This window comes from Drosophila ficusphila, unplaced genomic scaffold, assembly GCF_018152265.1.
Source record: "Drosophila ficusphila isolate 14025-0441.05 unplaced genomic scaffold, ASM1815226v1 contig_791, whole genome shotgun sequence".
Classification (NCBI taxonomy): Eukaryota; Metazoa; Arthropoda; class Insecta; order Diptera; family Drosophilidae; genus Drosophila; species Drosophila ficusphila.
In genome coordinates, this window is record NW_025064737.1 from 17,190,409 (window position 1) to 17,216,731 (window position 26,323).

General features: G+C 43.1%; 2 protein-coding genes across 9 annotated transcripts in view; one reads left to right on the forward strand and one right to left on the reverse strand.

The window, feature by feature from the left end:
• Positions 1–26,323, forward strand: part of LOC108091947 (stAR-related lipid transfer protein 13) — a 95,001-nt gene that overhangs the window by 46,054 nt on the left and 22,624 nt on the right. For all 8 annotated transcript variants that reach the window (XM_017191337.2, XM_017191341.2, XM_017191336.2 and 5 more), the window contains 3 exons: positions 4,307–5,691; positions 9,700–10,451; positions 21,653–22,225. In XM_017191337.2, the coding sequence (XP_017046826.1) occupies positions 4,332–5,691; positions 9,700–10,451; positions 21,653–22,225 (2,685 nt within the window). In that variant the 5' untranslated portion in view covers positions 4,307–4,331. The remainder of the gene's footprint in view (positions 1–4,306; positions 5,692–9,699; positions 10,452–21,652; positions 22,226–26,323) is intronic.
• Positions 10,458–21,326, reverse strand: LOC108091949. The gene is made up of 3 exons (XM_017191346.2): positions 19,022–21,326; positions 17,186–17,556; positions 10,458–17,035 (listed from the first exon to the last, which is right to left on the reverse strand). Exons 1-3 carry the CDS (start codon positions 19,552–19,554, stop codon positions 16,245–16,247), a joined length of 1,695 nt encoding a protein of 564 aa, XP_017046835.1. The 5' UTR covers positions 19,555–21,326; the 3' UTR covers positions 10,458–16,244.

Here is a 26,323-nt window from a genome sequence, read left to right on the forward strand (position 1 = left end):
AGGATTTGTCCGTCGTGGCCAAAGGCGCTTTGATTAATTGCCGACTTAGAGCGAACCAAAAATATACAACAAACAAAAAAAAGGATGCCAGGCCATTCTCGTTAGGCCAAGACCGAAAACCAAAACTGAAACCGATGCCAAAACCAAAACCAAAGCTAAAGCCAAAAGCTGACGTGTGGCGTTGGCGTGAATCAGTTGAGCCAAAAGGTCAGGCCAACAAGGTTGAAGAAATGCAAACTGCAGAAATTAATTGCCAAGTTAGTCTGGGAAATGCGGAAATTAATTGGACGAAGCGCGCAAACGACAAACTTCGTGGCGCAACAAATTGGCAACAAATTTCGGCTGGAAGCAGTGCGCACTAACCAATAATAAATTGGCCAAGTGGCGAGCTACCAGAAAATAAAAAAACAAGCACCGAAAAAGCGTTTAGCTTCTGCGCATTTTTGCGTGAAGAGAGCGAATCGTTTGGGAGACAAAGCGGAGAAAGAGAGTCATTACCACGCAGGCTGGCAATCAGGGGTCAAAAGGTTAATGGGCAACATTAATAGACATCGTACGAGGCAATCGGGCTGACCGGTTGGCACTAGCCTCAGCTATAGCTTCCGATGCACAAGGGAAAATATCTAAATAGATTGGATACAACTTCATGAATAGTAGAATAATAATAATATTTCTGATGAAAACTCTAAATTAAGAGAGTATACTTTATAACTATATTAAAAAAAAAATACATTTAAATTCCTAATAATAATATTCCTATTCAATTCCCCAAATAAGTTATTTGGACACAGTATTTATATAAATTGTTATATTGAAGTACAGGAAGTGACTGAAATATTATGATAAAGAGTTTTCCCCAGTGCATCTCTATCTTCGGTTGGAAAAGCCATCGGCAGAGCGCTAATGTCGCCTTGATTGCCTGGCCCAGGGCTTTGAAAACTTTCCTCCCATCTGGGCATCAAAACGAATGCGTATTTAAATCCATCGAATACGTTATTCCCCAGCGATCGGCGATCGGCGACGAAAAGCGAAACTTTCCCACTCCACGGGTAATGCACTTATGAGGAGCCATGCGATAGACAATTGCGGCAATTTGTATGCGCTCAGCGCGATTGGCCGTGCATATGATTGACTTATTGATTGGCTGATTGATCGATTGCTCGCCGGACCACTGGCCCCTGCTAAAGTGACGGACTGGCTGACACTAAGCCTCGGCCAGGCCTCAATTAGCTAAGCTGACAGTCGCCAGCGGGCCGGCCAGTTCAGTACTATATATATAGTATACTATATCCCCGGCCAGTTCATAGAACCCGCGCTACCGTTATGCGGCACTATATACATATATAGAGCTCGATTTGGCCGAATGCTAATTATAAGTACGCCAAATCAGGAGTCTAGACTTCATAAATAAAACCCAATCGAACCAACTACGTGCCACGCATGCGCATATGGATTTATTTGTATTTTTATATATATCGTTGTGGCGAGTTAATGCATTGGCAAATATTTACGATGTCAAATGTGCATTGAAATGCAATGCAAATGTGCAAAAATGTTGTGTTTATTCACTGGCTGTTGATGCCCATAAATCACGGGGTAAACATGCAAGTAAATCGCCCCAGAAGCCGAGAAATGTTGCCTGTTTTGTTTTGGTTTTTGTGAGCTTGTTTTGCTCTTTCTTTGTTGTGGATTACAAAAATAGTCTGGCGGGCGGGGAACAGCCTACCTACTTAACTTTTAATTTATGCGTAAGTCTGGATTTAGTAGCTTTTCAATATTAATTTCATACTCCAAAAGAGCAAGGCATGAGAGCAAGCCCATAAATCACAATAACACAAATAAAGCATGGTTTATATCCATACCGCATTCGGATTCCGATTTGGATTCGGATTTATTACGCAGATGGGAAAGAAACAAGGGGCAGCAGCCAGAGTCATCGCTGTGGCATATTTTAATTTATGTCTTCCGATGTCGTTCGTCGTTTTACGATCGTTTTTTCGTTTTTTATTTGCCCCGGATTACTGCCAAAGGGGTATATTAGCTGGCAGATAAGGGAGCACCCGAAAATTGGGATCATGGGGCTATCTGTCTAATCCAAATGTCCCAACAAGACAACCCAGTTTGGGTATCTTTCCCGCAAGATAGAGAGTATTTCCCAGCCAAGCTGCACCTGATCTGCAGGCCTCTTGATTTACCACAAATAAAGCACATCCCACTGATTTTATGGCCCAAAAATATTTGACAAATCGTTGGTAGTCCAGCTGCTGGCAGCTTCTCTTGTCGTTTTTCAACGATGTAAATTGATTCCCAAGATGCAGGAATCATTAAATATTTTTCAAATTTAAGATTTATACACTATATATCAAATATTTATCTAATACAAGTACGGAACGATCTCCACTGATATTTGAGCAACAAATAATAGGGCAGCGAGGGAAATTTAACTGGGGGCCCGACCTGCTTTGGGGGCTTAATTGTATGACGTTGGCCGTCAGCAAAGCGGACAGCTCCTACGATTTGGCAACAAATCCTATTAGAGCTGCCCGAAAAGTGCCCGCGGCTTGGGGCTTTGGCAAACACACAAATTTAATAAATAAAATAAAATGGAAAATAATCATAAATACAAAGAGCGCGCAGCTGTGCCACAAGCCTGTGCCACAAAAGCCGTTCGTAAGTGGCAAAGATCAAGCCAGAGTCGCGGTCCCAGCCTAAAAATAAAAAATATATACAACAAATAACCAGTGGAGAGCCTGGCTTTTTGGCGAGGGCGTGTGTAATTTGACATCTTCATGAAATAATTAAAATTATTTATTGTTAATTTATTTTCACTCTGGCGCAACAATAGATAAAGTGAAAGATAAGCGGCGTGTGTGTGCATTAAACAATTGAAATTAATTTGTCAAACGTTTGACAGGCATAGCCACGCCCCCTTTTCAAAGGCGCAACGCTTTTGCGGCTATGTGGTGAAAGGAAAGGAATTTCCGAGGCAAACTTTCACGGCGAAAAGCTTTTAGCCGGGGCCAGCGCAAAAGGTCAAGCCCGCTGGCCAATAAGGTAGCAGTTAGTCGAGTTCGCAACCAGCCCATATGCAAATGCCTTTTTCCGCAGGCTCACGGGAAGAAAATATTACAAAGAATACTACACAAAAAATAGACTAGATTCTAGAAACCCAAAAATAAACTAACAATCTAAAAAAAAATTATTGTTAAAGTAAGATTTGAAACGAAAAATATTACATTTAAATAGAAGGTTAATTTTGGATTCTTGTTGCACTTGAAAGCGTTTTAAGTTTTTAGTTTGTTTTAGGAAAATTTATCTAATACCATACCTCTCTATTTTTCCTTGTGCACGTTGCAACAAATTAATCAGAGAGTGCCCAACTGCACTTCGGTGGGCGGCAAACGGCACTTGGCAACCCTGGAATCAGTAAGATCTGCAAGATCTGTAAGATTTCGGCTACCTGCTGTCGAGCTGCCCTGCGGCCAAAAATCCGAATGCAATTAAATGCAGTTTCGCGGCTTACAGGTTGCAGGTTGCACTTTTCAGTTTTCAGTTTGCTGTTTTCAGTTTGCAGGTTGCAAGTTGCAAGTTGCACGGGCACGGGCACGGGCAGTTAATCATGCATCGACAGCCGGCTTTCTGCCGGCAAAACAGCAGCTCAACATTTTGGCGGTCACTTAGAAGTGGTGCCCGTGGAAAGTGTTGCGCAAAAGGCGGCTGGCAATTAAAACACGTTGTGGCTCTGGCTTTGGCTTTGGCTTTTGGCTGGGGATGTGGATATGGATGGGGATGTGGATGTGGCTGCCATGACGCACAGATGGCGTCGCTGGCCAAGAGTTGGCGATGTGATGTGCGCAGCGAATTGGCTTTCAACGGAGCTCCAATCCACTCCATTCCGCGGCTGGAATGAGGAAACGTTTTGGTGAAAAGCTGAGACGCGTTGAGAAATGTGGTTAATTGATTTTCGCTTTTGTGTGTAATTAATTTATGGTTTCCTTTCCGATTCACTTGCAGAATCGATGCGTTTATTGTTTGTATTTAAGGCAGGTGTGTCACTAAGTTGCAGAAATTTCCCGGAAGAATATATTTACTGACCGACTACAAAAGGGAATTGTTTATTTATTCGAGGCTTTCAAAAGATATTATCTGTCTTCATTTGTTTACAAGAACATATTACTGCATTTCTGATTATTCTAAAAATATAAACAGTAAAAGTCGATTATTGGACAGTCTTTGTATAATACTCATTATTATTAATACTTTTCTGTATTTGTCAGTTAAATTAATCGATTGATTTCCCTTTCAGAATCACCCTGCATGGCTATACGACAATGTCCAATGCTCGCGAGCTGGCATTGATCGAGAAATGGGCTGACATTGCAACGCCGGCGACGCCGAATCGGCCGACATTATCGCCAACATCGCCGCCAGCACTCCATCGATCCATCGTGAAGTTCTGCTGCTGCCCCCAGCGGAGGCGCTACAATCTCAAGCACAAGAAAAGCAACAACAACAACAACAAGTCATCGGTGAACACGCTGCATGCCAGAAATATATTCGTCGATAGCGATTTCAGCTATATTGATGATGTGCCGCGGCGACGTCGAGATTGCCACAGCGATTACGACGATTGCAACTACGACTCCGAATGTGGCGGCGATAAAGCTGATGATGAGGCCAATGATATCGCCGCTGCTCCAAGAGACGACGGAAATGTGGCGCTGATATTAATGAATCAACGAAATCTGGCCGAACAATGGCGGCAGGACAACAAAGGCAACAGCAGCAGCAACAGCAACAACAGCAACAGCAACAAACTAGCAGTTGCAGCAGCAACTAAAACTTGCGCTGTCACAAAGAGCCCGCAAAGTGGCAATGAGCAACAGCAACACCAGCAGCAGCAACAGCAACAACAGCAACTGCAACAGCAACGACAACCAACCCAAAGACTAAGCAATAGCTTGCAACAGCAACAGCAACACCAACAATTGCAACTACAGCAACAGCAACAACATAGCAATAAGGAAAATACACTAAGCTACGACAACAACAACAAGCCGCACTGTAATTATTGTAAATTACCCGACACCGCCGAGCCCCAAACGAATAGCAATACCAATACCAATACCAATACAAATATAAATAGCAATAGCAATAGCGACTCGAAAATTGATTCACCGAAGTCGTCGCAGAATAAAATGACAATTACGACAGCAACAGCAACAGAAACGGCAACGGCGGCAACAGCAACTAGTGAGTGTGGGTTGCCAGCAGCAGCAACAACAACAATAGCAGCAACAACAAAAGCAGCGGGAGCAGCAACATCAGAAGAGTTTGTGGGTGCTGCCACAGAAGTGCTGTGCAGCGATAAAGCAACATTGACAGCGGCAACACCAGCCACAGCAACAGCAACAGCAATTGCAACAGCAACACAAGAAACACCTAAGCCCCGCATTGCAGCTCGTCCGGCCACGCCCACCCGCCTTAAGACTGTGATCAAAACAACAATGGTGAAGCGAAGTCCTAGCCATGACTCAACGGCAACAACAGCAACACATGTGCCGAACAGCTGCAACGGCAGCAGCAACAACAACAGCTACAACAGCAACTGCAACAACAGCAACATTGCAGCTCATGACGAACCCAGACGTTCGGTTAGGGAGCGCATCGCCGCCTTTGCGGCAGGAAGTGGTAAGTTTCCCCAACTCTTTAGCTTAATCAGCTTTGCCAACTAAGTCGCATTGTCGCCGGGGCGGAAATGTTGCATCTACACACATTGTGGGAAATATCGCAACGGGCTAGGCTCACACTCATTAGTCTAGTTAATAGCCGCAGTTATTGTTATTAATTGATGCGAGAAAGGGTTCTCCATGGCAGCATATTTCTACAGCAGACATTAAGAATTTATTTAAGTATATTTATTGCTCCATTGATTCCTTCTGGAATCGTCAACGGGAATCGAGAACCAAGTCAGATCTCCCCATCATTTCCTGTTTTTTAAATACCTTCAACACATACGTGTTATTCGATATGCCGGCGATAAGACATAATTACCAGAAAATTGAATTACACTTCAGAGAATAAATCCCAAGCATCTGATTCATTTTTGCCCGCCAATTACTTATAAATTCAGTGAAACCAATTAAATGCAATTAAAGGCATTGTTAAAATATCCGATAAATAAACAACGAAATATATAAGTATTGACATGTAGGGAAAAATTATAGAAACCACAGTCGGCTGATTAGGGCGTGTGCATAACTTTTTTTTGTTACTTTTTCTTTATATTGTTCCGACTGAAAAGTTACATGAATTATGCATGACGCAGAGTCTTGGATTTCCGTTAACATGGCACACTCACATCGGCACACACCTTTGGCATTTAATACAAAGACTCGAATCTATTACAAATCAATTAAATGCCGCAATGTTTAATAAAAAGGCACTTAAGGCTTCATTTAAAAAACCTCCCCAGAAACTGTCTACCGCCATTATGGGTAATAATAAAGTAAAAAATTTTATTATAAATGCGTCTGCATAGGACCGGCAATTGGGAAAGTCATAAAACTCGGACGATCGCGGAGTTGGGTGCAGCTGAAAAAACGCACTTGCAGGCGGCCCAAAAAAAACGCCGAAAGAAAAACACTCCCCGGTCAGCTTTGTCACCAGCCGTAAAGTGAACTCCATTTGATTCCGAGCCACGCCCCATCAACTGCAGTTTTGCACACAAACTCCAAAAAAAAAAAAGTATAAATAAAAAATATATAAAAAAGAAACTGCAACGACAGCGACAAAGGCGCAACAGGAAACACGTACATACGGCAATCGACGTCATGAGTGCGTATTATATCATTTTGATAGGCAAATGAGGCTTGAAAGCCGCCCGAACCAGTCGTTCCCAGAGACCCAGGCCCCAGGCTCCCAACTCCAAGCCCTGCCCTTAGATTAGTTGAGAGAAAATAACCGACAAGGATATACGCTTTACATTATATTCCAAAGACAGAACTCTATTAAATGGTAAAACAAAAGGTTGAGGAGTTAGAAGATGAGATGATAAGATAATAAAATCTGAATAAATATAAATCAGAAAAATACTTTTATAAACATTTCATAAATATATAAAAATCAAGAAAAATTAATGAGAATTTAGATATACAATCATATGAATCTATATGTTTTATTCCCCGCTTTTCTAATGATGCCAAGACTCTCCTTTTGGAAAGGGTATCAATATGGAAGCAGAGAATAATCCCCAGACCGGCGGCGTCTTAGGGCGCCTCTGATCTGTGCTGATCGGCATGACGAAGACGTTGTCCCAACCCGACACACGTCAGCTGGAGATGGAGTCGGAGTTGGAAATGCAGTTGGAGTCGGAGTTGGAGTCGGAGTCAGATACAAAGTCTTTCGCATCTGAGACCGCTTCTTGCTCATCGCCCGCTAATCGCGTGTCCAAGTGTCCGAGTGCTCGCTGGTGCATTTTTGCCGGGCTGACAGCTTCTGCTGAGCTCATTCCATTTTATTTACTTACTCGTTTCTTGCGCCACTCGGCCAGTCCATATGAAATGCATTGAGGTAGGTCCCTTCCTTTAGCAAAGAGCGGAGAAAAACAACTGCATCCACTGCAGGCAAATATTTGCCAGTGCAGCGTTTCCACAAGTGTGTTTTGCAAGCGTTTTGCTTGTACTTTTGCATTGTTTTCAATTCGGCACAGAGTGACACCTCCGCCAGCGTTTCGCCCCTCCTCGTTTGGCAATCGGCAATTAATCACGTCGAAGTGACCTCAGCCAGCGAATCAATCAGCAGCCGCAAAATGGAAAAAAAATATATAAAAACCGAACACACACGCCCATCAATGAATGGACGGTGGCCATTTAGCGGACACACCCAGCAAACAATTTTATTTCAAGTAAATAAGCAAATAAGCTAAATGCGTACAAATGTTTTGTTTTCGCGCACTTTGTTCGTGTTTGCAGAGCCACAAAAAGCGAACGAGTACGAGTTCCCAAAAAAGAATTTATGGCCAATCATCAAATAGAACAATGGATGCGAATTTCATTTCTGACCGGTATCCGCTTTTTAACCTGCTAATTAGAAGCTCAAACGAAAGCTATAAAAGAATTTCAAAGAAAACATGACACATGTTTAAATATTTATATACCTCAAATAAATGTATGTACCTTATAAATATATTTTTGGGCTACATGTCTGGCAAAAAAGCGATATCTTTGGGTAAATCGCAATTGAAATTGGGGGAAGACCTCCCATGAACTCGCAACGCGTCACCCACACGGCGGTAAAGTCCCGTCCTTATGGGCCAGGAATACCGTTAGCATTGCACAATTTAAATGCAGAAATACAAAAAATACTGTATATATACGAGTGTATATATATTTAAGGAGAAGAAAAGTGCAGCCGAGTGTGGGCCTGGTTTTCAGTTGACTCCGGCCTGAACTGGCGGCCTGCCAATCGGCCCAAAACGATCAATTGGCAGAGAGACCCCCATAAAATGTGGCCAACTGTCCAACTGTCCCCGCTGTCTGACTGACTCTCGTTTGCAGCCGCTGATTTACGAGCTCGCCACGGGCCGTTGTGTAACGCATGCGATTCAGAATTTTTAAATGCCAAGCTCTCTGACCAGCAGAAGTCCATGGACTCCGCGATCGAAAGACCCCTCACTGCTGGCCTTTTCGTATTGCTGGATTGCTGTAAGGCTGTCGCCAAGTCGCAAGTCGCGACGGTGGCGGCGACATTTTAATCAAAAAACTCAATCGAACGCACGCATGCGCAATAAAAACAAAAATCAAATCAAAGCCATAAAATCAACACAGCAACAACCACGAGCGCTCTTTAACCGTTTCACTTACCCACCAGCAAACCAAAAAAAAATAATAAAGGAATAACGTTTATATACACAAATAGATATAGACAAAAATGCCGGCCGGTTGGCGGGGTTCTTCCGTTTTGACAAAAGTTCACATAACCTTAGCCCCTATGCGAATTTCAATTCGATTTACTGGGAATTTATTAGTGTTTATGTGGGTTAGGGAGCTTAGAAAACTGAGAACTGATTTTGGGTAGATGATTATCCCACTCGAAGTTTATAGGATACTTTCATATAATGTTCGTTAATCAACTACACTAACATAAAATAAATAAACCCAAGATTAGTCATGGTTACGCACATAAAATGCTGATTGCGATGACCCATTTTTAACTTCAGCAGCGACATAAATTTAAAGGCGTGACTCTCCCAGCTCCATAATAGAACCCCACCGAAGATAAATAATGCCAAGCACTCGGGAAATGGTTAAGTGTGGTGTGAGCAATAAATTCGTGTATGTAAATAATTGCCGGCAATTTTTTGCGCCCGTACGAAATTAATTAAAACATTCGCGCTGGCACACACATGCCAAATAAAAAGGAGTTAAGTCCACACATGTGCGAGGCATATTGCAAAATTTATGACAATTTAAATGGCACACATTTGGTGGACAATTCGAGGCGATTAGCGCAGAAATTTTCGCGCACTCCGCTCGAAAAGCCACATGTGTCTGGAGGTTTTTCCATTTTCCATTTTCGTTTTCATTGGGAAATTGTTCGGGGTGCGGCGGCCGCACAAATGACAGCTTTATGTGCAGAAATATTGCCGGGATTAGCCAAGCTTATAATTTTTAATTCTCTTTTTTTATTAACTTACAGATCAACAGCAGCAGCAGGCGACGCGGCATCATGACAAAGTCAAGAAGTTAAGTAAAGTGCAGTGCAATAGCAATAGCAATACAAATCAAAACAACATGACAGGCGATGTGAAAAGTGCAATTAGCAACAAACAGCAGCAGCAGCAACATCAGCAGCAGCAACAACATCAAACGCTTATCAACGGGCAGGCGAGTGTGCCGGCAGCAACAGGCGGTGTTGCAGGGGCAACATCCACAGCGGCAACATCGCGAACAGCGGCAACATCGGGCTGCACGTCAGCAATCGCCGCTGACACGACGCGCTACAAATCGGGATTAAGTGATGTGCCGGCCAGCGGAGACGTTGATGGTCGGCCAACTTCATCTGCCACCACATCTCCTGTTCCTGTTGCCGTTGCTGCCGCTCCGAGCGTTTTCAGCACCGGTTGTGCAACCATGCCGCGGACTCGCCAATACGGAAGCATTGTTGCCGGCGCAACAGCAGCGGCAACATCTGCAACATCGGCAACATCGGGAGCAACATCGGGAGCAACTGCAACGCCAGGCGGCAACACCATGACAGCTGATAAGAACTTCTTAAACCAGACGGCGCCCGTTCAGGGGCATCATCATCATAAGCTGCAATTTGTCGATAAGGCCGAGTCCGAATTGGCCGCTCTGGACAATCTGGACTTGGCCCACAGCCTCGATCTGTTGGACGTCGACGGCGAGGATCCGTACGGAGCGCTGCAGGAATATTTGGAGCGTGTCAAGGTGAGTGTTTGCCAGCTGGTTGGGAAATACAGAGCTTTTCCGTTTGCAAGTTGCGCATTAAATGGGGAATATACTTTGAGTCTAGCACTCAAAGGAAGGTTGGTGGGACGGGGAACCTCTTGGATCCACTTGTCCTCGTCTGGTGAATGACATTATTCAATTTCAGGCTTTTTCACATGATAATAACCGACAACTTCTGTCCTCGTCAAGTAAAACGCACACAAAAATGCACAGAAAAATAAGTTTAAAACTAAAGAAAATTATAGAAAAATTCATGAATGATATTTGATATATTTTGGCTTGAAAAAGTGTAGCTATATTTTTAACCTTATAAGAATTTTGTTTTTAGGAAAATACTATTCCTTGGGGTTTTTGTTTAGTCTAATCTCCATCTGTAGTTGTTTTCTTATAATTTTTCTCTGTGTAATCACACAATTGCCTGGGACCCGGCCTAGTGGGCCAGTCTTTCATTCAGCACCGCTTCCCCTCACCCTGCTCCACCCAACCCCTCTTCTGCTGTCAACGCGGCGTGATTTTGCAAATGATTATTTTGCGTGACAGAAAAATGTGTTAAGGCAAACTCACACAGAGCCGTAATATGTAACGCATACGCCGCGTTGCACGCCCGACTTTCTGCTGCCGCTTTGGCTGTCGTTTGGCCTGTCGTCAGCGGTCGTGTACATAAAATTTTATGTTTCTGTACCGGAAAGCGCAATATTACACATACACATCAACGATGACGGCAACGTCAACGGCCGAGGCTTTAGTTTTCCTTCTTGTTTTTTTCTTATTTCTGATTTCCTCGCCTTTTTCTCTACGGTTTTGTCTTTTTTATAACTGTTTCGCATGAATTTTCCTCATAGCTGCCAGATTTTGTTGTTATTGTAATGTTTATTTGCCGCTCATGGCGGAAGCATAAACGCACGCACGCGCTTTTTGTGAGCGTTGCGTTTATGGCGTTCTTGTGGTCAGTGGTCTGAAAAAAGTGCGCGTGGCGCATACAAAACTGGATTATTTTTATTGGATTCCCTATATTGCAAACTAAAAGCTAAAGGAAATTACCCAGGAGAAATGGAGTGCGTTAAACAATTCAGACTTCTTATAACCTATTATATTTATTGGTTTGATAGTTATGATTAGACATTACTGGACATTACAAGATACACGTTTCAAATCTGGGTTAATTCTACTTTGTTAGCTCTTAATCATCTCCCATAGCTTAGCTTTTTTATATCTTTATCAAGAGATGCTCTTACAAATCGCTTCAAATGGCATTTTCAAAAGCGCAAAATTTAGAGCAAGGCGTTCCCAGTTTTTTATTAGACATTTACTTTCGCCATTAAGGTTCTCAAGATAACCACACTATAAATGCAAGGCAAATAAAATTTCTCCAGAGCCAGAGTCCGAGCTCAAGATAAAATAAACTGCATGACTAAAGTGCTTTTACGCCATTTCTGCCAAAATGAAGCACCCACAAATCGCGCACAAAACGCCGGCGATTTAACTGCGTTTTTTACCGCGCGAAATCAGAGCAAGTCGGCTTTTATCGCAGCTGATCAACTGGGATGGCTTTATGACAGCAAATGCTGCACGCCATGCACCAAATGCACCATATGCTGCATTTTATAATCAGTGTCATCACCTCAACACCCATCGAGTGCCCGGCCACGCCCCCATCGCCCCTTTTTGGGGCAGTCATTCGGACTAAAGTAAAACCTAGTTTGGCTTAGTTTTTCTCGGCCTGGCGTGGGCTGTCAGCTTATGGCCTTACATCGCGGTTATTAACGCCTTTTTACACATTTTCCCCCCTTTCGCCACCACCAAATGCAACTAATTTTTTGGCTAAATTGAAATTATTAGCCGGCAACTGTGCCTAATGATGACAAAATGTGTCACAGCGCTACCCACGCAAACCGAAAAGCTTTCTTTTGCGGCTACGTCTCCTTTGTGCGCATTTATTATGACAAATAGTGCAGCGTTTTGGCTGGAAATTGCCGTTACACGCTAAGACTGCTAAGACGCTTGTTGTTGGCGTGGCCTTAGGCTTAATTTGAATGCACTGAGCCAAAAAGATAGAAGTCATAAAATGGAAGTGAGACCTAAAAGTGGTTAAACAATATAAACAATAAAATGATTAGAACGATGGAAGAATTTAAATAATTGTAGTAATACCTATTGATACGTCTTTTTTAAATTATATATGAAAAGTTAGTAGAAGAACTATTTTAGTTTCCAAATATTTATATTAATTTAATAATTTCCAATTAATTATAAACCTTCCCCTTTTGTTCAACTGAATAACAATTGTTTTTCAAGTTGTTTCTTTAGACAAAATAAACTTCGTTCAAAGTTCCACAATCTTTATTATATCAAGGCAGCTTACTGTTGCTTTTATTTCTCTATTAATGAAGCTTCTATTTTCTTAGTGTAGTTATGAAATGCGTTAGTGGAGGCGGTAATCACCGCCTGACCCATTTAAGACGCACCGAAACGAAACGAAGCGAATCCATGACAGGCGATGGCAACTCGTTTTTCCGTCGCGCTTCCTGCATCAATTAGCGCTGGATTTTGCACAGATTTTCCATAATTTTACATGGACAAGCTGGCTGGCTGAATGGTTGGCTGAATGGCTGGCTGACTGACTGGCTCGCAGCGGCAGAGTTTTCCCGTTTAAGCAGCCATTAATTGGCGCTCGTCAACATCGACTATGGCTAAGTAAGCTTAATGCATCAATCAAGCTTTCAGCATGACAACGTGTATAAATATTGCCTTTCTGCCATTCGAAAATCTGATAAATCGGGCATACCGCTTGCGTGTGTTCTCAAACGATTTTAATTATAGATATTGACAAAGTGGCGATGGGAAATTGAGACGTAAGGCTGCTGCGCCCAGGGATTGTTTTTTGGCTTAAGTTTTTTAGTTTTTTTTTTTTTTCTAGCCTGGATGGCTGGCTGATTCGTTGGTGGTTCGTTCGATGAACCCAGAAAGAAAAAAAATCGAGAAAAAAACGTATCTGCTTCAGCCAATTATGCGAATGCTGTTAATGAATGTGGGCGACGACTTGCCTTTTGCTTTATCTATATGGCTTTATGCAATGGCTCTGTCACTTGGCGAATGCGAATGCGAATGCGACTGCAAATGCGACGGCGCAAATGCAGCTGCCTAGAGAAAGTTGTCTTTGCCCAATTTGCAAATGACGTTTTTTTGTCAACGTCAAACGGCGAACGGGCCAAAAACAAATGGCAATAAAAGGCAGCGCCTGCCTGCCAGCCAGCCTGCACGTTACTATTTTTGTCAACCGGGAGTTGATCTCGCAAAAACAATGAAAATCCCACAGGCCGCCGATGATGCCAAATGGAGTCAGAAATCGGAGGGGCTACAACAAAAAAAAAACACTAAAAACCAGTGGGAGAAGCTGAGAAGTTGGAGCTGCGAAAGGAAAGTGAGGCGGGGACTTCTACAATTTCTCTACACCGGCAGCAATCATAATTGCAGACAGCAATTAAGCCGCTGTCACAGGCTGCCAGCTACTCATGCTGATCGCGTTACAATTGCAGTGGCAGAGTCACAATGTTGCACCGTTGCAATGTTGCAGAGTTGCATTATGGCAGTGTTGCAGCGTTGCAGCGTTGCATGTTGCCAGTTGTCAAGTTCGACTCGCTGACAATGCGTTGATATTTTCCGACAAGCAAATCAGCAACAGCCTGCAAATGCAAAAGCAAAAGGCCTTGGCCAAAAGAAATTGAGCCAATTTGCTGCCGATGCCGAATCGAAGCTCACAACTGGGAATCGCATTTTGTGTGAGTGCTCTTCTGAGCCCGGACTTTCTTTTCCTCTAGCCGCTTGCCAAAAGTGACGCAAAGTAGCCTGCTGACCGGGCTTTTCAGTTTTCAACAGCCATTGGAATTTAATTTGTTCAATCCCGACTGCTTACACATCTAGATGATTGGATTTGCGAGGTTCAACGACCAGTTTTTTCTGGGTTTTAAACAATTCGAATCCGAATTAGTATTCTTAAAAATATAAAGCACCTTATTACGTTCAAAAACAAATTGAATTAAAGATTACAAATGACATAATATTACAACTTCAAATTTTTTTTTTTTTAATTTACCTTGATATGTTAAATTTACAAAACAACTAAGCTTCTTTTGACGTTTTAACTACCTACACATTATTGTTTACCTATAAGACTTCGTTACAAATGTAGTTTTAAACACTTTTGTTTTGAGTTATGTAAGAACGGTATGGGAGTGCTTCTGTGGGATTTCTTCTGAAGCTGTCACAGCTGTTTAGCACTAAGCTTACCTAACTCAAAGGCTGCCCTCCGATGGACGTGTTGTGGCCCAAACAAAACCTCTGCCTCAAAAAGCTGCACGTGAGCCGACCGGCGATTGACCACTTCAAGTGTCATTGCCCAGCAAACCGAGTTGAACGGAAAGAAAATGGTTAGTACTTATGGGCTCTGCTGCCTGCATTCTTCTAGCCAAACATAGGTACATATATATGCATATACACACTCCATATGAAGTGCCATTGAAATTGTAATGATCTTCAGGGGATTTTGGACCGATCGCTCGGACGTCAGGCTACCAGAAAACCAAAACCAAAACCAAAAACGAGTAAAAAACAGGCCAAAACCAGATGGAGATGGTGGAGCATATGGGTATTATTTAACCAATTTGTTGTTGGCCGCTTTTGGATCTGGCTATGACCTTCAATGGTCATTTGTTCAAAAACAAAGCGAGCTGCTCCGCTGGCTTACCAAATATTTTGACGTTGATGTCGATGTGGTCAATGTCAATGTCAGAAATCGGTTGAAGTGGAAAATTTCAGTTCCCAGTGGCTTAAAAAATCGCTGTTTCTCCCAGCTTTTTTCTTCTCAAAGGGTTCAGTGTGCTTGGCTAATAAGCTAAACTCGCGTGATTGATGTGAGTTTCGGGGATTACATGGCCCTTCAGTCTTCAGAGAAGTCTGACCTTTGCATTCGAACAGCGAACAGCAGCTGTTTTCTGAGGGTTTTCGAGTTGCTAAGCTTGAATTGCTGCTTTGCCGTTGTTCTGAAAATATCTGCCTGCATATCGCCGCTGTGGCATCAACTCCATGCCACGCCCTCCTGTCTGCAGCTGGGTTGCTGCGGCTCCATCGGAGTCTAGACTCGCTGCCCGGCACAATGCTGATTGCATTTAGCGATAAATTAACCAATGAATACAATTAAAATAGGCAATACTCCTCGCACTGCAACAACAGCGCCAAGGGCAACGAGGCGAGACCTTCGCAGAGCACACGGGGAAAAATCTATATCTCAATACTATATCTCAAAGATGTCAATTATTAGGGCCTAAAGATTTGTAACTAAACAGCAAGCCTGTCATTAAATTCAGCATACAATGTTGCAATCTTTTTATTACAACAAAGAATAATGCTTCTAAATATTCCGATGATTGCAAACCAATTGGTTCTAAATCATAAATTAATGGATATTCTCTTATCTCTGTGTTCTTTAGATCTGCTTAATTTTTATATACATTTTCTCCCAGTGGAGTTCTTAAAAGGCGTCGCCAAGGGCAACGTAACAGAGCAGAGTAACCTTCAATTCTCCACGTTTCGTTTCGTTTCGATTCGATTCGATTTCTCTCAAAATCAATTGCATGCTGTACTTTATTGTGTGCCATATAGTTCTGTCTACATGAGTCGAGGAAAACGGTGCCCCAAGCCGAAAACTGAAAACCTTTAACTGAAAATCGGAAAAGACCGAAACCAAGACCGAAAACCGAAAATCGCTCGCCGCATTTAAATGTTCAAGTTGTCGGAATCAGTGTCCAAATGGGGATTAGCCGGGTGCGATTGCGATTGCAATTGCGATTGCGTTAATTGTGTCTCGTGGGCATCGTTGGGTATTTTCTTCTCCTGCGGCAGGATGGATCTCCGCAGGCGTTCCTCCCCCAGCCAGGATAATGGTTTCACCTGCTGCTGCTGGCGCATGTTCGGACTGCCAATGAAGCGGATGCCAGGCAATTGCTGTTGTTGCTGCTGCTTTTGCTGATCGGCTGACATTGATCTTGTCGAGTGCAATCTATTAGCGGGCAGTCGCCACGAAGAAGATGCTGCTGCCAACCCAGCAGCCTCCTCCAGTGACAGTGATGGCCTGACTGATTGATCGTAACCATTAATTTTATGCGTTGACATTCTTTGCGGCCAGTTGTTGTCGCTGTCATCTGGCATCCATTTTCCCGATCCCCCTCCCACCTCGCGCCTTTCCTCCCGCTCTCCGACTTTCCCAGCTGACAAGTGCCGCTTGCCGCGATTCGGAACGAATGGATCGTCGGCTTTGTAGAGATCCCGGAGCTGCAGCTTCTTGCCTCGTGTGGCAAAGAAGGGATCGTCCACCTGGAAGAGGTTGCGGTGCTTCTTGCCGCGGTGCGGATAGAACAGGTCGTCATACTTGAACAGATCCTTGACCTTGTCGCGTTTGCCTCGATTCGGTACAAAAGGTTCGTACCGGTTCATCAGAGCGTCTAAATCCGGGGAGTTGTGCTTGCGACCTCGAGGCGGTATAAAAGGGTCGTTCTCCTTGCTCTCTTCTGGAAAAGAGAAGAGTATTATAAAACATGGTAACAATATTAGGAATAAATATATAAACTGATTTGTATTTTTATTTCGAGAAATGCAGCTCAAAGGTATAACAAGTTTTTAAGATAAATGTTCTCTCATTGAACTCTTAACCAACTCACCGCCCAACTTATATCCATCGAAGAGCTTCTCCCTCCTCACGAGAACATACTGGGGTTCATCCACAATTAGCGGGGGTTCCAGGTGACCGGACAGGTTGAGCTTCTTCCAGAGAAACATTCCCGGGTAGTAATTCTCGGCGGCTCCCTCACTCAAGTTGGCAAAAGGACGCTGAATGGGATACAGGAGCTGCATGGCCCAGTGAAGGAACTTGATGAGATCCTGTTCGCCGGTGAGCAGCATGAAGACCTCGTTGTTGTTCTGCTCGTCGTTGTCGTCGACCTCCTCCTCGGAATCGGAGGAGCTGACCTCGGAGTCGGAGTCCTGCATCGAACTGAGCTGCAAGTGGAGGCGGGACAGGGCGTCTTTGTTCCTGATGAGGGGAATAAAGGGTCACGGCTTCGTTTCTATAGTCTGATTAATGCCCCATCATTTGTTCACTTTAAGGAGCAGCACATTTTCACATTTTTCTTAATTTTTTCTGTTTCTTTGGTTTTGGGAAGCGTGGGTTGTGGCCATGAGTTTCAATTACACTTCTTGGCCGAAGTTTCTCTTTTTGTTTTTTGTTTTTTTTTGAAAAATAACAGACGACACCAAATTGATGAACTTCTTTTTCCCACTCAAAACACATGTGACCCAGAAAAGCCCAAACTCTTCGCTTATCCGAGGCTGCCACAGCTGATCCAATTCAATCAAAAGTCAATTTGTGGCAATTCCACAGAAATTACTGTGTAAAATTACAAATTAGGCGAACAGCAGAATAATCGAAAGTTATGCGGGCCCGTGGCCAATTAATCAAACATTTAACAAATCAACAAAGGCAAACATAACCGAACAGAAAACCATAATGATAAAGTTCCACTCCGCGATGATTAATTCGATTTTAATAGCAGCGCCCAATAATTTTTCAACACAAGATAATATTCCGCGCAAATTACAGGCCGCTGCGCAAAAAAAAAAAAAAAAAATTGAAAAGGGAAAGAAATAAATTGTTTTAAATAAAACAAAAGCTGAGCGAGAAAAATATTTCTCACTCGCCGAAATGAAAAGTGAAACTCGTAATGCAGTTTTCGTTTCGATTTCGTTTCGGGGCAATGAATTTGCTGACAGTTGTTATTTTATAAAATAAATCAACATACGGTGCTGTGCGGCGGTCTCCTGGCTTCGACTTGAAACAAAACTGCAATCGCTGGTACTGATTTTTTCACGCCCATTAATTGGTTTTGCGTGTTCCCAGTCGACAGCCAAATTGTCGACGATTTGTTGCCCGTCTTGTGGGTTAACCATATATACATACATTCCTTTTTGTTTTTTTGGCAGAGCCTGGCGCCCTGAAAAGGGTTAGCATTAACCCCTTGAAAACCAAAGGTTTGGTTCATTCAAAATATTTGAATGGAAACTAAACTTTAGTATTGAAGAGGTAGCAAATATTCAAATCAGTTTGAAAAGGTTTTTCATCGAAGCTTGATAATTCAATATTTTTAAAGTATTGATGCCTTTTAAAGATATTCTACAGAAAGGAATTTAAACTCTTTGAGCCATACAATAATATTATAATAAAAAATGCTTATTTCCCTCTGATAAAAATCTATATTAAATATTTACCTATTGAACCCCTTTTAAGCTCCTACTTTTCTTGAATATTGATTTCCCTCAACTGAAATTTAGGGTGTTAATCCCCGAGCTTAAACTGCCAAATTGCTTTACATGTGAGCCGGAAACGAGGAGCGCAACTTTCTCGACTTTCCTTCTGTGCAGCCTTGAACCTGCTCCCCAGATCCCCGCTTTTCCCTTTGGCACTTTGCCACCCACATCCTGGGGAGCTGCTTACTCCTTACCTGGCCGCCAACATGGTGCGGTAGTACTCCTGCGGACACTTGGCCGATCCACCAGCTTGTCCCTGGCATCGATTGCCCCAATAGCGGTGAGGGGGCGTGGCCTGGTGGTAGTTGGGTCCCAATCCAGGGCCCCCCATTCCCACTCCCATTCCGAGTCCCATTGCCATGGCAATTTCCTGCGGCGCTGATTGCCGGGCCCCTAAATCATCTGCGTTTCGATTAAAATCCTCAGACATCGTCGGCGGTGCAACTTGCTCCACATCCACATCGGGCATACTGCTGAATTTTCCTGAATTCACTTGGCCGCCGTGCAGCATATCGCGCAGTGCATCTGTGGGGCTGTCAAACAGGACGCGTGCATCCTTTTTCTGTTGCTGTTGTTGTTGCTTTTGGTGGTGGTGGTGGCTCAAGGCCGCCTTCGTGGCCGTGGCGATAAGCGATGGTGGCAAAGATAGTACCACATTGCCATGGCCATGGCCACCGCCGCAATAAATCGCCAGGCAGACACAGAGCCAAGCCAACGTGAGTCTCATGCTGTCTGCGGCTCCTTCGGATCCCCAAGCCCCAACTTGGATTCAAACGCAGACTGCGACTCCGTCTGAGAAACTGCAGTCGGTTGCGCGGTTGTTCCAATTTTTATTTCGCTCCTGCCTCGTCGGCCACTTTGAAGAGTCGCAGAGTCTCCGACCAGTTAGCCGGCCAGCCAGCGGCATCCGTTGCGTTTTGGCTCTTGGAAAAGCGGAGGAACTGAAACTGAAAGTTGCCGGCCAGCGGTCCTGCTTTTTATAGTTCGAGATGTGGCCAAGATGCGGTCAAGATGCGGTCGAGATGCGGCCAAGATGGAGCGGCCCGCGGAGTTTTGGGAATACGCCTGCTGGTCGCGGTCGACAGACCCTTGGTCACATATGAAGGCACTTGGAGAAATTTTAATAAGTTCTAAAAGGTTACCTTTTGTAAAATAACCTGCTTAGAAAATGGTAAATTACTCTTAAAGCCTTGATTGTAAAATTCTAATTATTTTGTTTAATATACAAATACAGCTTGTCAGCTCTTGAAGAAAAACAGATCTATAGATCTACACATATATAGCATTTAATATAGTTAAAATATATACATTTTTCCCTTAGTGTTTCTTTGATTCCAAAACCAAACCCAGTTGTTTGTCCAGCGCGTCGTAGCATGAAATTAATAAAAAGCAATTGCATTGCCTGGCGACGAACTGGGAAATGTGCGGCCCACTTGAGATGTCCCGAAAGCAAACTCTCATACGTCATAAGTTGGTGTTGTGTTCGGAAATCAGCAAATCAGTGGGCTTTTGTTTGCCAAAACCGCCCTCGCAAATTAGCCGGCCAACTGCTCACACTACCTGAGAAGCTCTGAGAAGCCCGGCGATAAAATCGTAGGGTTCGCGGCTTTCTTTCAAGCCCCGCCAGCAATAGACTACCTCTGAGAATTTATTGCCTGCTAATGTTCGATCGCATTTGTCTGAGGGCAGCCCTTCTGGCCAAAGTAGCAGCCACAAAAAAACAAAAAAAAGAGGAGAAAATAAAGTGGGGGAAACGAAAAAAAGGGCCGGCAAACAAACACAATTGCTGAGTAATGAGCACTGCACGTTATTAATGTCACTGGGGAATCGGGAAGGGGTTCTTCGAGAAGGAAGGAATGGAAGGAAGGGTTTCCTCGGAAAGGAGGAGGAGGACCAGTTCTGGGGTCTTGGGCCACGATTTTTAATTAAGTAATTCGCTGACTTTGTTAGCCCTGTGGGCTCCATCTGTCTCCGATCTTCTCTGGGTTCTCTTCCCGTGTTTAAGGTCTTTTTCCCCCCTTTTTTTGTTTTTGTTTTTGTTGTTGTGTTTAATCTGGCTAACAAATTGCTTCATTTCAATTTATTTGCATTCGCCGGTTGTTGGATGCGAGTCGTGTTTCGCTGCAAGTTCGTGGCTGCAGTTTTCTGCTGCGATCCCCGAGTGTGGAAAAGCAAAAACCTTTCTGTCTCCGCTGCGGTCGTGTTCTAATTTATTTGTCTTTGATTGTGCCCATGTCTCTCCGGGTCTCCATGTCTTGCTCTTGGTCGTGTCCTGGGCTTTCTTTTCCCAGTTTGTCCCTGTTTGCGGGCCAAATTAAGCAGGCATACATCATAGTCGGGGGCCATTAGAAGCGGCTCTCGGCGGCTGAGGATGAGGATGAGGTTGTGGCGCTCTGGGCGCGATTAATAGACCACTGCCTTGATATATGTGCGCAATTAGAGCGCTAATCAAAACCTAATCTCCACCGCCGGACGGAATTTATGGGTCCTCTATACTGAGGAAAAAAACAAAGAACTAATAGGATTAAATATTTTAATAGAAAGGGTAAACTCTTCGTTGATTAATTATAAATCTATTTCTTAATAAAAAAAAATCTGCTATCAGAAATAGTAAAAATAATTTATATAGTTGAAAATATAAATGACGTTTTAATTTAACTTATAAATTAGAGTTGTATTTATATTTTTTTAAGCATGAATAACTTGGAGTGACTTTATTTTAACTCCTCTCATAGAGATATATTTTTATAAAACGTAGGATTTTATCAAGAGATCCCTTTGCTTTTCCATGTGCACCCAACTAACAACTGGCATTCTAATTGCAGCGGGAAATCAACGAGGTCTTCGAGCTGCGAAAGGCGCAACGTTTGCAACAGCAACTGGAGGAGCAGCTATCGCAGTCGGGAGTCCAGCAGCTTGATGAATTGTCTCGTTCCACGGAATCAGATAGCGGCTTTGACAGCAGCAGCACCACTGCAACATCGGGCATGGCTTCAACATCGGCAACATTGGCAACATTGGCAACATCGGCAACACTGGGGCAACCAGTGACAACTAAACTTAGGCCACTTCCCCCACCGCCCCTTAGTCCCACGAAAGCAGGCCCCAAATCCTTGCCTTGCACTCCACTTGGCCAGAACCAGGAGGACGTAAACATTTGGGCCTGCAAGTTTCTACGTGATCTGGACACTCTGATGGCCGGCGATAAGCTGCCGCCGCACTTGGCAGCCCTGGCAGCCGAAGGATCCGCTTCCGGATCCGCCGACAGTTCGCCCACTTCCCTCCTCTCCGCCGCCGCCTCCGCCGCCATCCAGAGTCGCTACGGCAAGGGATCCGCCTCCGTCATGGAGCATCAACTGCAGCAGCAGAACGGACTGGTCCTCAAACCGGAGAAGCACGTGAGTACAGAGGATGAAATTATATACATAGGAAATAAAGCAGTATAGGTTAAAGTATTCAAAAATTATACATTAATGTTACCAATGAAACTATATTAGAATCCTGTTAACATTATTTAAAGTTTTTAAAATGCATACGAAATCTAATTGGTTCATTAAAATTTCTTAAAATTATTTCAACGTCTTAAGTGCTTAAAACTCAAAAGTTGTCAGCCCAAATGTTCTTTAATGGTTCAAACAAGGTTAATCAAATCTGATTTGCATACCTTCGCTCAGGCTGAGATTTCCTAATCTCAAATCTTAAATTACTTAAATTCCGTATGTAATCTCTGGCTGGCTCAATTTCGACATGCGAGCGAACAAACAGCGAAGCATATTTATGAATGTGGGCTAGATAAAATGCGCTCAAGACAAAGGCATTTAATCTGAATCACAACAATGTTGTCAACACACACAGAGGCACCAGCACCAACCGAATTTTTGGGGGCCCACACACACGGTTCTGCCACCGAAAAAAGGGCCCCACCTCCTCCCTGGAAAATATTTGGGTGGCAAGGGAATGTTCTTTCAAGAAGTGCCATATGTTCCATCCATCCATCTACCCATCCATCCAATCCATCCCATCCATTCGCCGGATGCGCAACTGAAGCGCGTTAAATTTATGGGCAACCGAGTGGCGGGGATGGGGATGATGAAGGCGAAGATGATATTGGGGGGCAGGGCAATGGGTCCGTTGATAGACAGTCGTCACTCGGTGGCTGGCACTTGAACGAGTTAAACTTTGAACTGTTTGAAATGAGATAGACGGACGCGCGAGTTTAATGGGAGTTGCATTTTTCGGGGCTTCGCTGCGCTATAAAAAGTGTAATAAAATGGACTAATTAGTGCAGTTCTGCAGCTCCAGATTGGTAGACAATTGGGGATTGATTGCCGACCAGTGGGTCGTAAAAGATTCTCTAATTGCAATCAGTGGGTTGTGGAGGAAAAAGAGCAAAGTTCACTGAGATGCCGGACATTTAAGCTCTTTGATAACCCAAAAGGAACTCCTGCCTTTTCAATTCCACTGAGCATAAAATAACTTAAATATTTTTGTTTATTTATTTATGAAAAGTATTGCGTTAACTCCTATTTTTCCGAGTGCCTTTTGTCTCGAGAAAAGTGGCTGCAATTTTTGGCCAACTCGCTGACCCACTTTGTGCAGTCGAGGCCCATAAAGCATAAGGCCCAAAACAGACTAACCAACTTGTTAGCTGTCTCCGGCTTATCAAACCGAATATATCTAATTAAAACATTTATAAGCCAAAACGGCTCATAAACGGCACCGGGTTTGCGGTCTCCCCAGTTGCATATATACAAACATTTATGTATATATACATATGCTTAGCATACATTGCGCTCACCTCTCGGTTAACTCGACGATCATCACGGGGGGAAAAACCTCAGAAAGGCAGCAACAACGGACTTGCTGCAACAAGACAAATATTAATTTTCAAAACGCGTGCCATGCTAGTGGAAAAACACGACATCCACACCGAAAACAAAAACCCCAAAAAACCCACAAAAAGCTTGGGTGGAGATTTCGTTTGGGGTTTGGGTTTTGGTGCTCCATTGTTGTTTGCCGTTGACAAGTCGAAATATATGCTACCAATCGATACGAAATTCAACTCTAGCATTTAGCAAAAAGTAGAGACTGCTGGCACATTTCCTTTTTTTCTCCCGTTCTAGTTGGCCAAATGGAAGGCAACAGGAAATAAGTTAGCCTCGAACAGTTTCCTGCCACACTAAAGTTCATAGAAATGGTGATAGAAATGGAAAAGGTATACAAAAAATGCAAGTACTTAAAGCTGCTGATTTAATAAAATAGAACAACCGGTTTTATAAGGTTTCTTAAAGCTTTTTAACTTTATAAATGCAAAGGAAAGGCAGTAATTTCTTAAATTTCTTTCACATTTTTGCGACCGGAACTGTTTACTTTGGCATCTGCATGAAAAATAGTTTTCGAATTTTCGACTGCTGTCAGGGCAGAAAAACTCCAGTCACTGTAGCTGTCATATTTTGCCTTAATCGCTCGGGTAAAAGTGCCAATTAAAAGCGCTTAAGCCCCAATGCACTAATTAAGGCAAAAGAATGTGGTCGACTGGCCAGCCCAGCGATACACTCATTCGGTCAATCAGTCAGTGAGACAGTGGGCAATGACTGAGGGCCATGATTTATGAGCTACCGACGGCAGCATAAATCAAAGGCATCCATCGGCCTTTTGTATCGAGGGCACAAGTGCGTGCTCGGTTTGCCAAAAGTCTGCTAAAACTTCGCTTTTTCGGCTGGACAAAATAAACTGTCAATGAAAGTAAAGCACGGGACAGTTTTTCAGCTTTTCGTTTCGTTTGCTTCGGTTTGGTTCGGTTTTGGTTTCGCTTGAAAGGCGCAGGAGCTAAGTGAACTGGGTCAACATGCCGCCCTGCAGCAAGATCAGAAAAGCCAGAAGAACACTTCACTTCACCTTTTTTTTTTTTGTATTTTGTATTTTGGTTTTTTTTTTTGCTGGTGCCTGTCAACACGGCAGCAGACCGAGCGGAACCCAAAACGCCCCAATTTAGTTGCAATGTTTATGGGGATCGGGCCCTGTTTCTCGCTGCGAAAGTGAATCTTGTGCAGCATGTTGCATGCGTGTGGCAGGGGGGCATCATCGGCCAACGCAATGCGCTTAATGATGATGAACCATGCAGATGCGGCAGATGTTCAAGATGCAGAAGATGCTGGCCAGCACTGAGAGAAAACAATCAACGAAATACAACATTTTATTGAATTGTATCCAAGATCAAAAACATACTAATTGCACTAATATTACATGAGAATTTTCTGGTAATATAATTAATATAATATATAATAATATAAATAAATAAATAATAATATAAATAATATAATATATAAAATTTAGTAATATAAATTCTGATTCTGATTGGTCAGTAAATGATAATCTAACTTTATCATTTAAAACAGATTTTTGTTATGCAAAATATGTATGAGTTATGTAGGTAGCAACACCTTATAAAATATATATTTTCCATAATATTTTCCCTCAGTGAAACCCTTGCAAGGCTGTCCAGACAAAAGGCCGCGACACACAAAAAGCTTTTCACGCAGCTCAACGAGCAGCAGACACTTTGACTTAAGTAGAACTTGCAAATCACTGCAAGGCAAACAAACACGACGTACAACAGAAATCTGGCGAGGAACAGGGGGTTATATCAGGGAACTGGGAACTGGGCACTGGGAACAATGTTCAGAGGAGGACGATGGGCTGGGCAGGCGTTTAAGTGTTTTGATTTGATAATTATTATCAGTGCGCATGCGTGACCGCGGGCAGCTCGCTCGCTCCTCCATTTACTTGTGCCACTCGGAGGGGGCATGTCCAATCGATTTGCGATAGTCTGCCCGGTCTTGATCAGGGGTACTTTATGTACTTATGTACAGCCGGAGACCCCATGAAATCGACTTTCTGGGTCACATATCAATAAAAGTGGAGCAGCGAGGCGTTGTCCAGTGCATTTGTCATTCAGCATTTTCAGTGCCCGATATCGAAGCCAGTAAACAAACGCTATATGTATATTTATTTTTTTGGATTTCTTGCGCCCCGTTTTTATGATCAATTAGGAGCATTTATAGTTTCCCCCTGCGGGAAATTCTTGATAACCTCCGGGGCAACTCGGGGAAAAAGGCAATTTTTATGTGTCATTTTGTGTTCATTTTATTGCATTTTTCATTAACTAACCGAAGAAAACATTTCATTTATTTTCCATTCCATTTCCAAATCGTTCTTCGGCAGTGTTGTGAGAAATGTTCACATTTTTATGACATTTAAATAAGTCTTTGTCAGCGTTTCGGATATCGGATTCTACTGCCGGTCATAAAACTGATTTGAATTTTCCCCCCAAACATAAAATGCTTCAATTTCAATCACAACAAAGCCAGCGAACGAAAGAGAGGGAAAATCATAGGAAATTGCTTACATATGTAAAACAGATTGGGTATTAAGAATTTGAGTTTTAATTTTTCTTCTTTTTTTTTTTGGGTGCCCTGATAAAATCGCTAAATTAA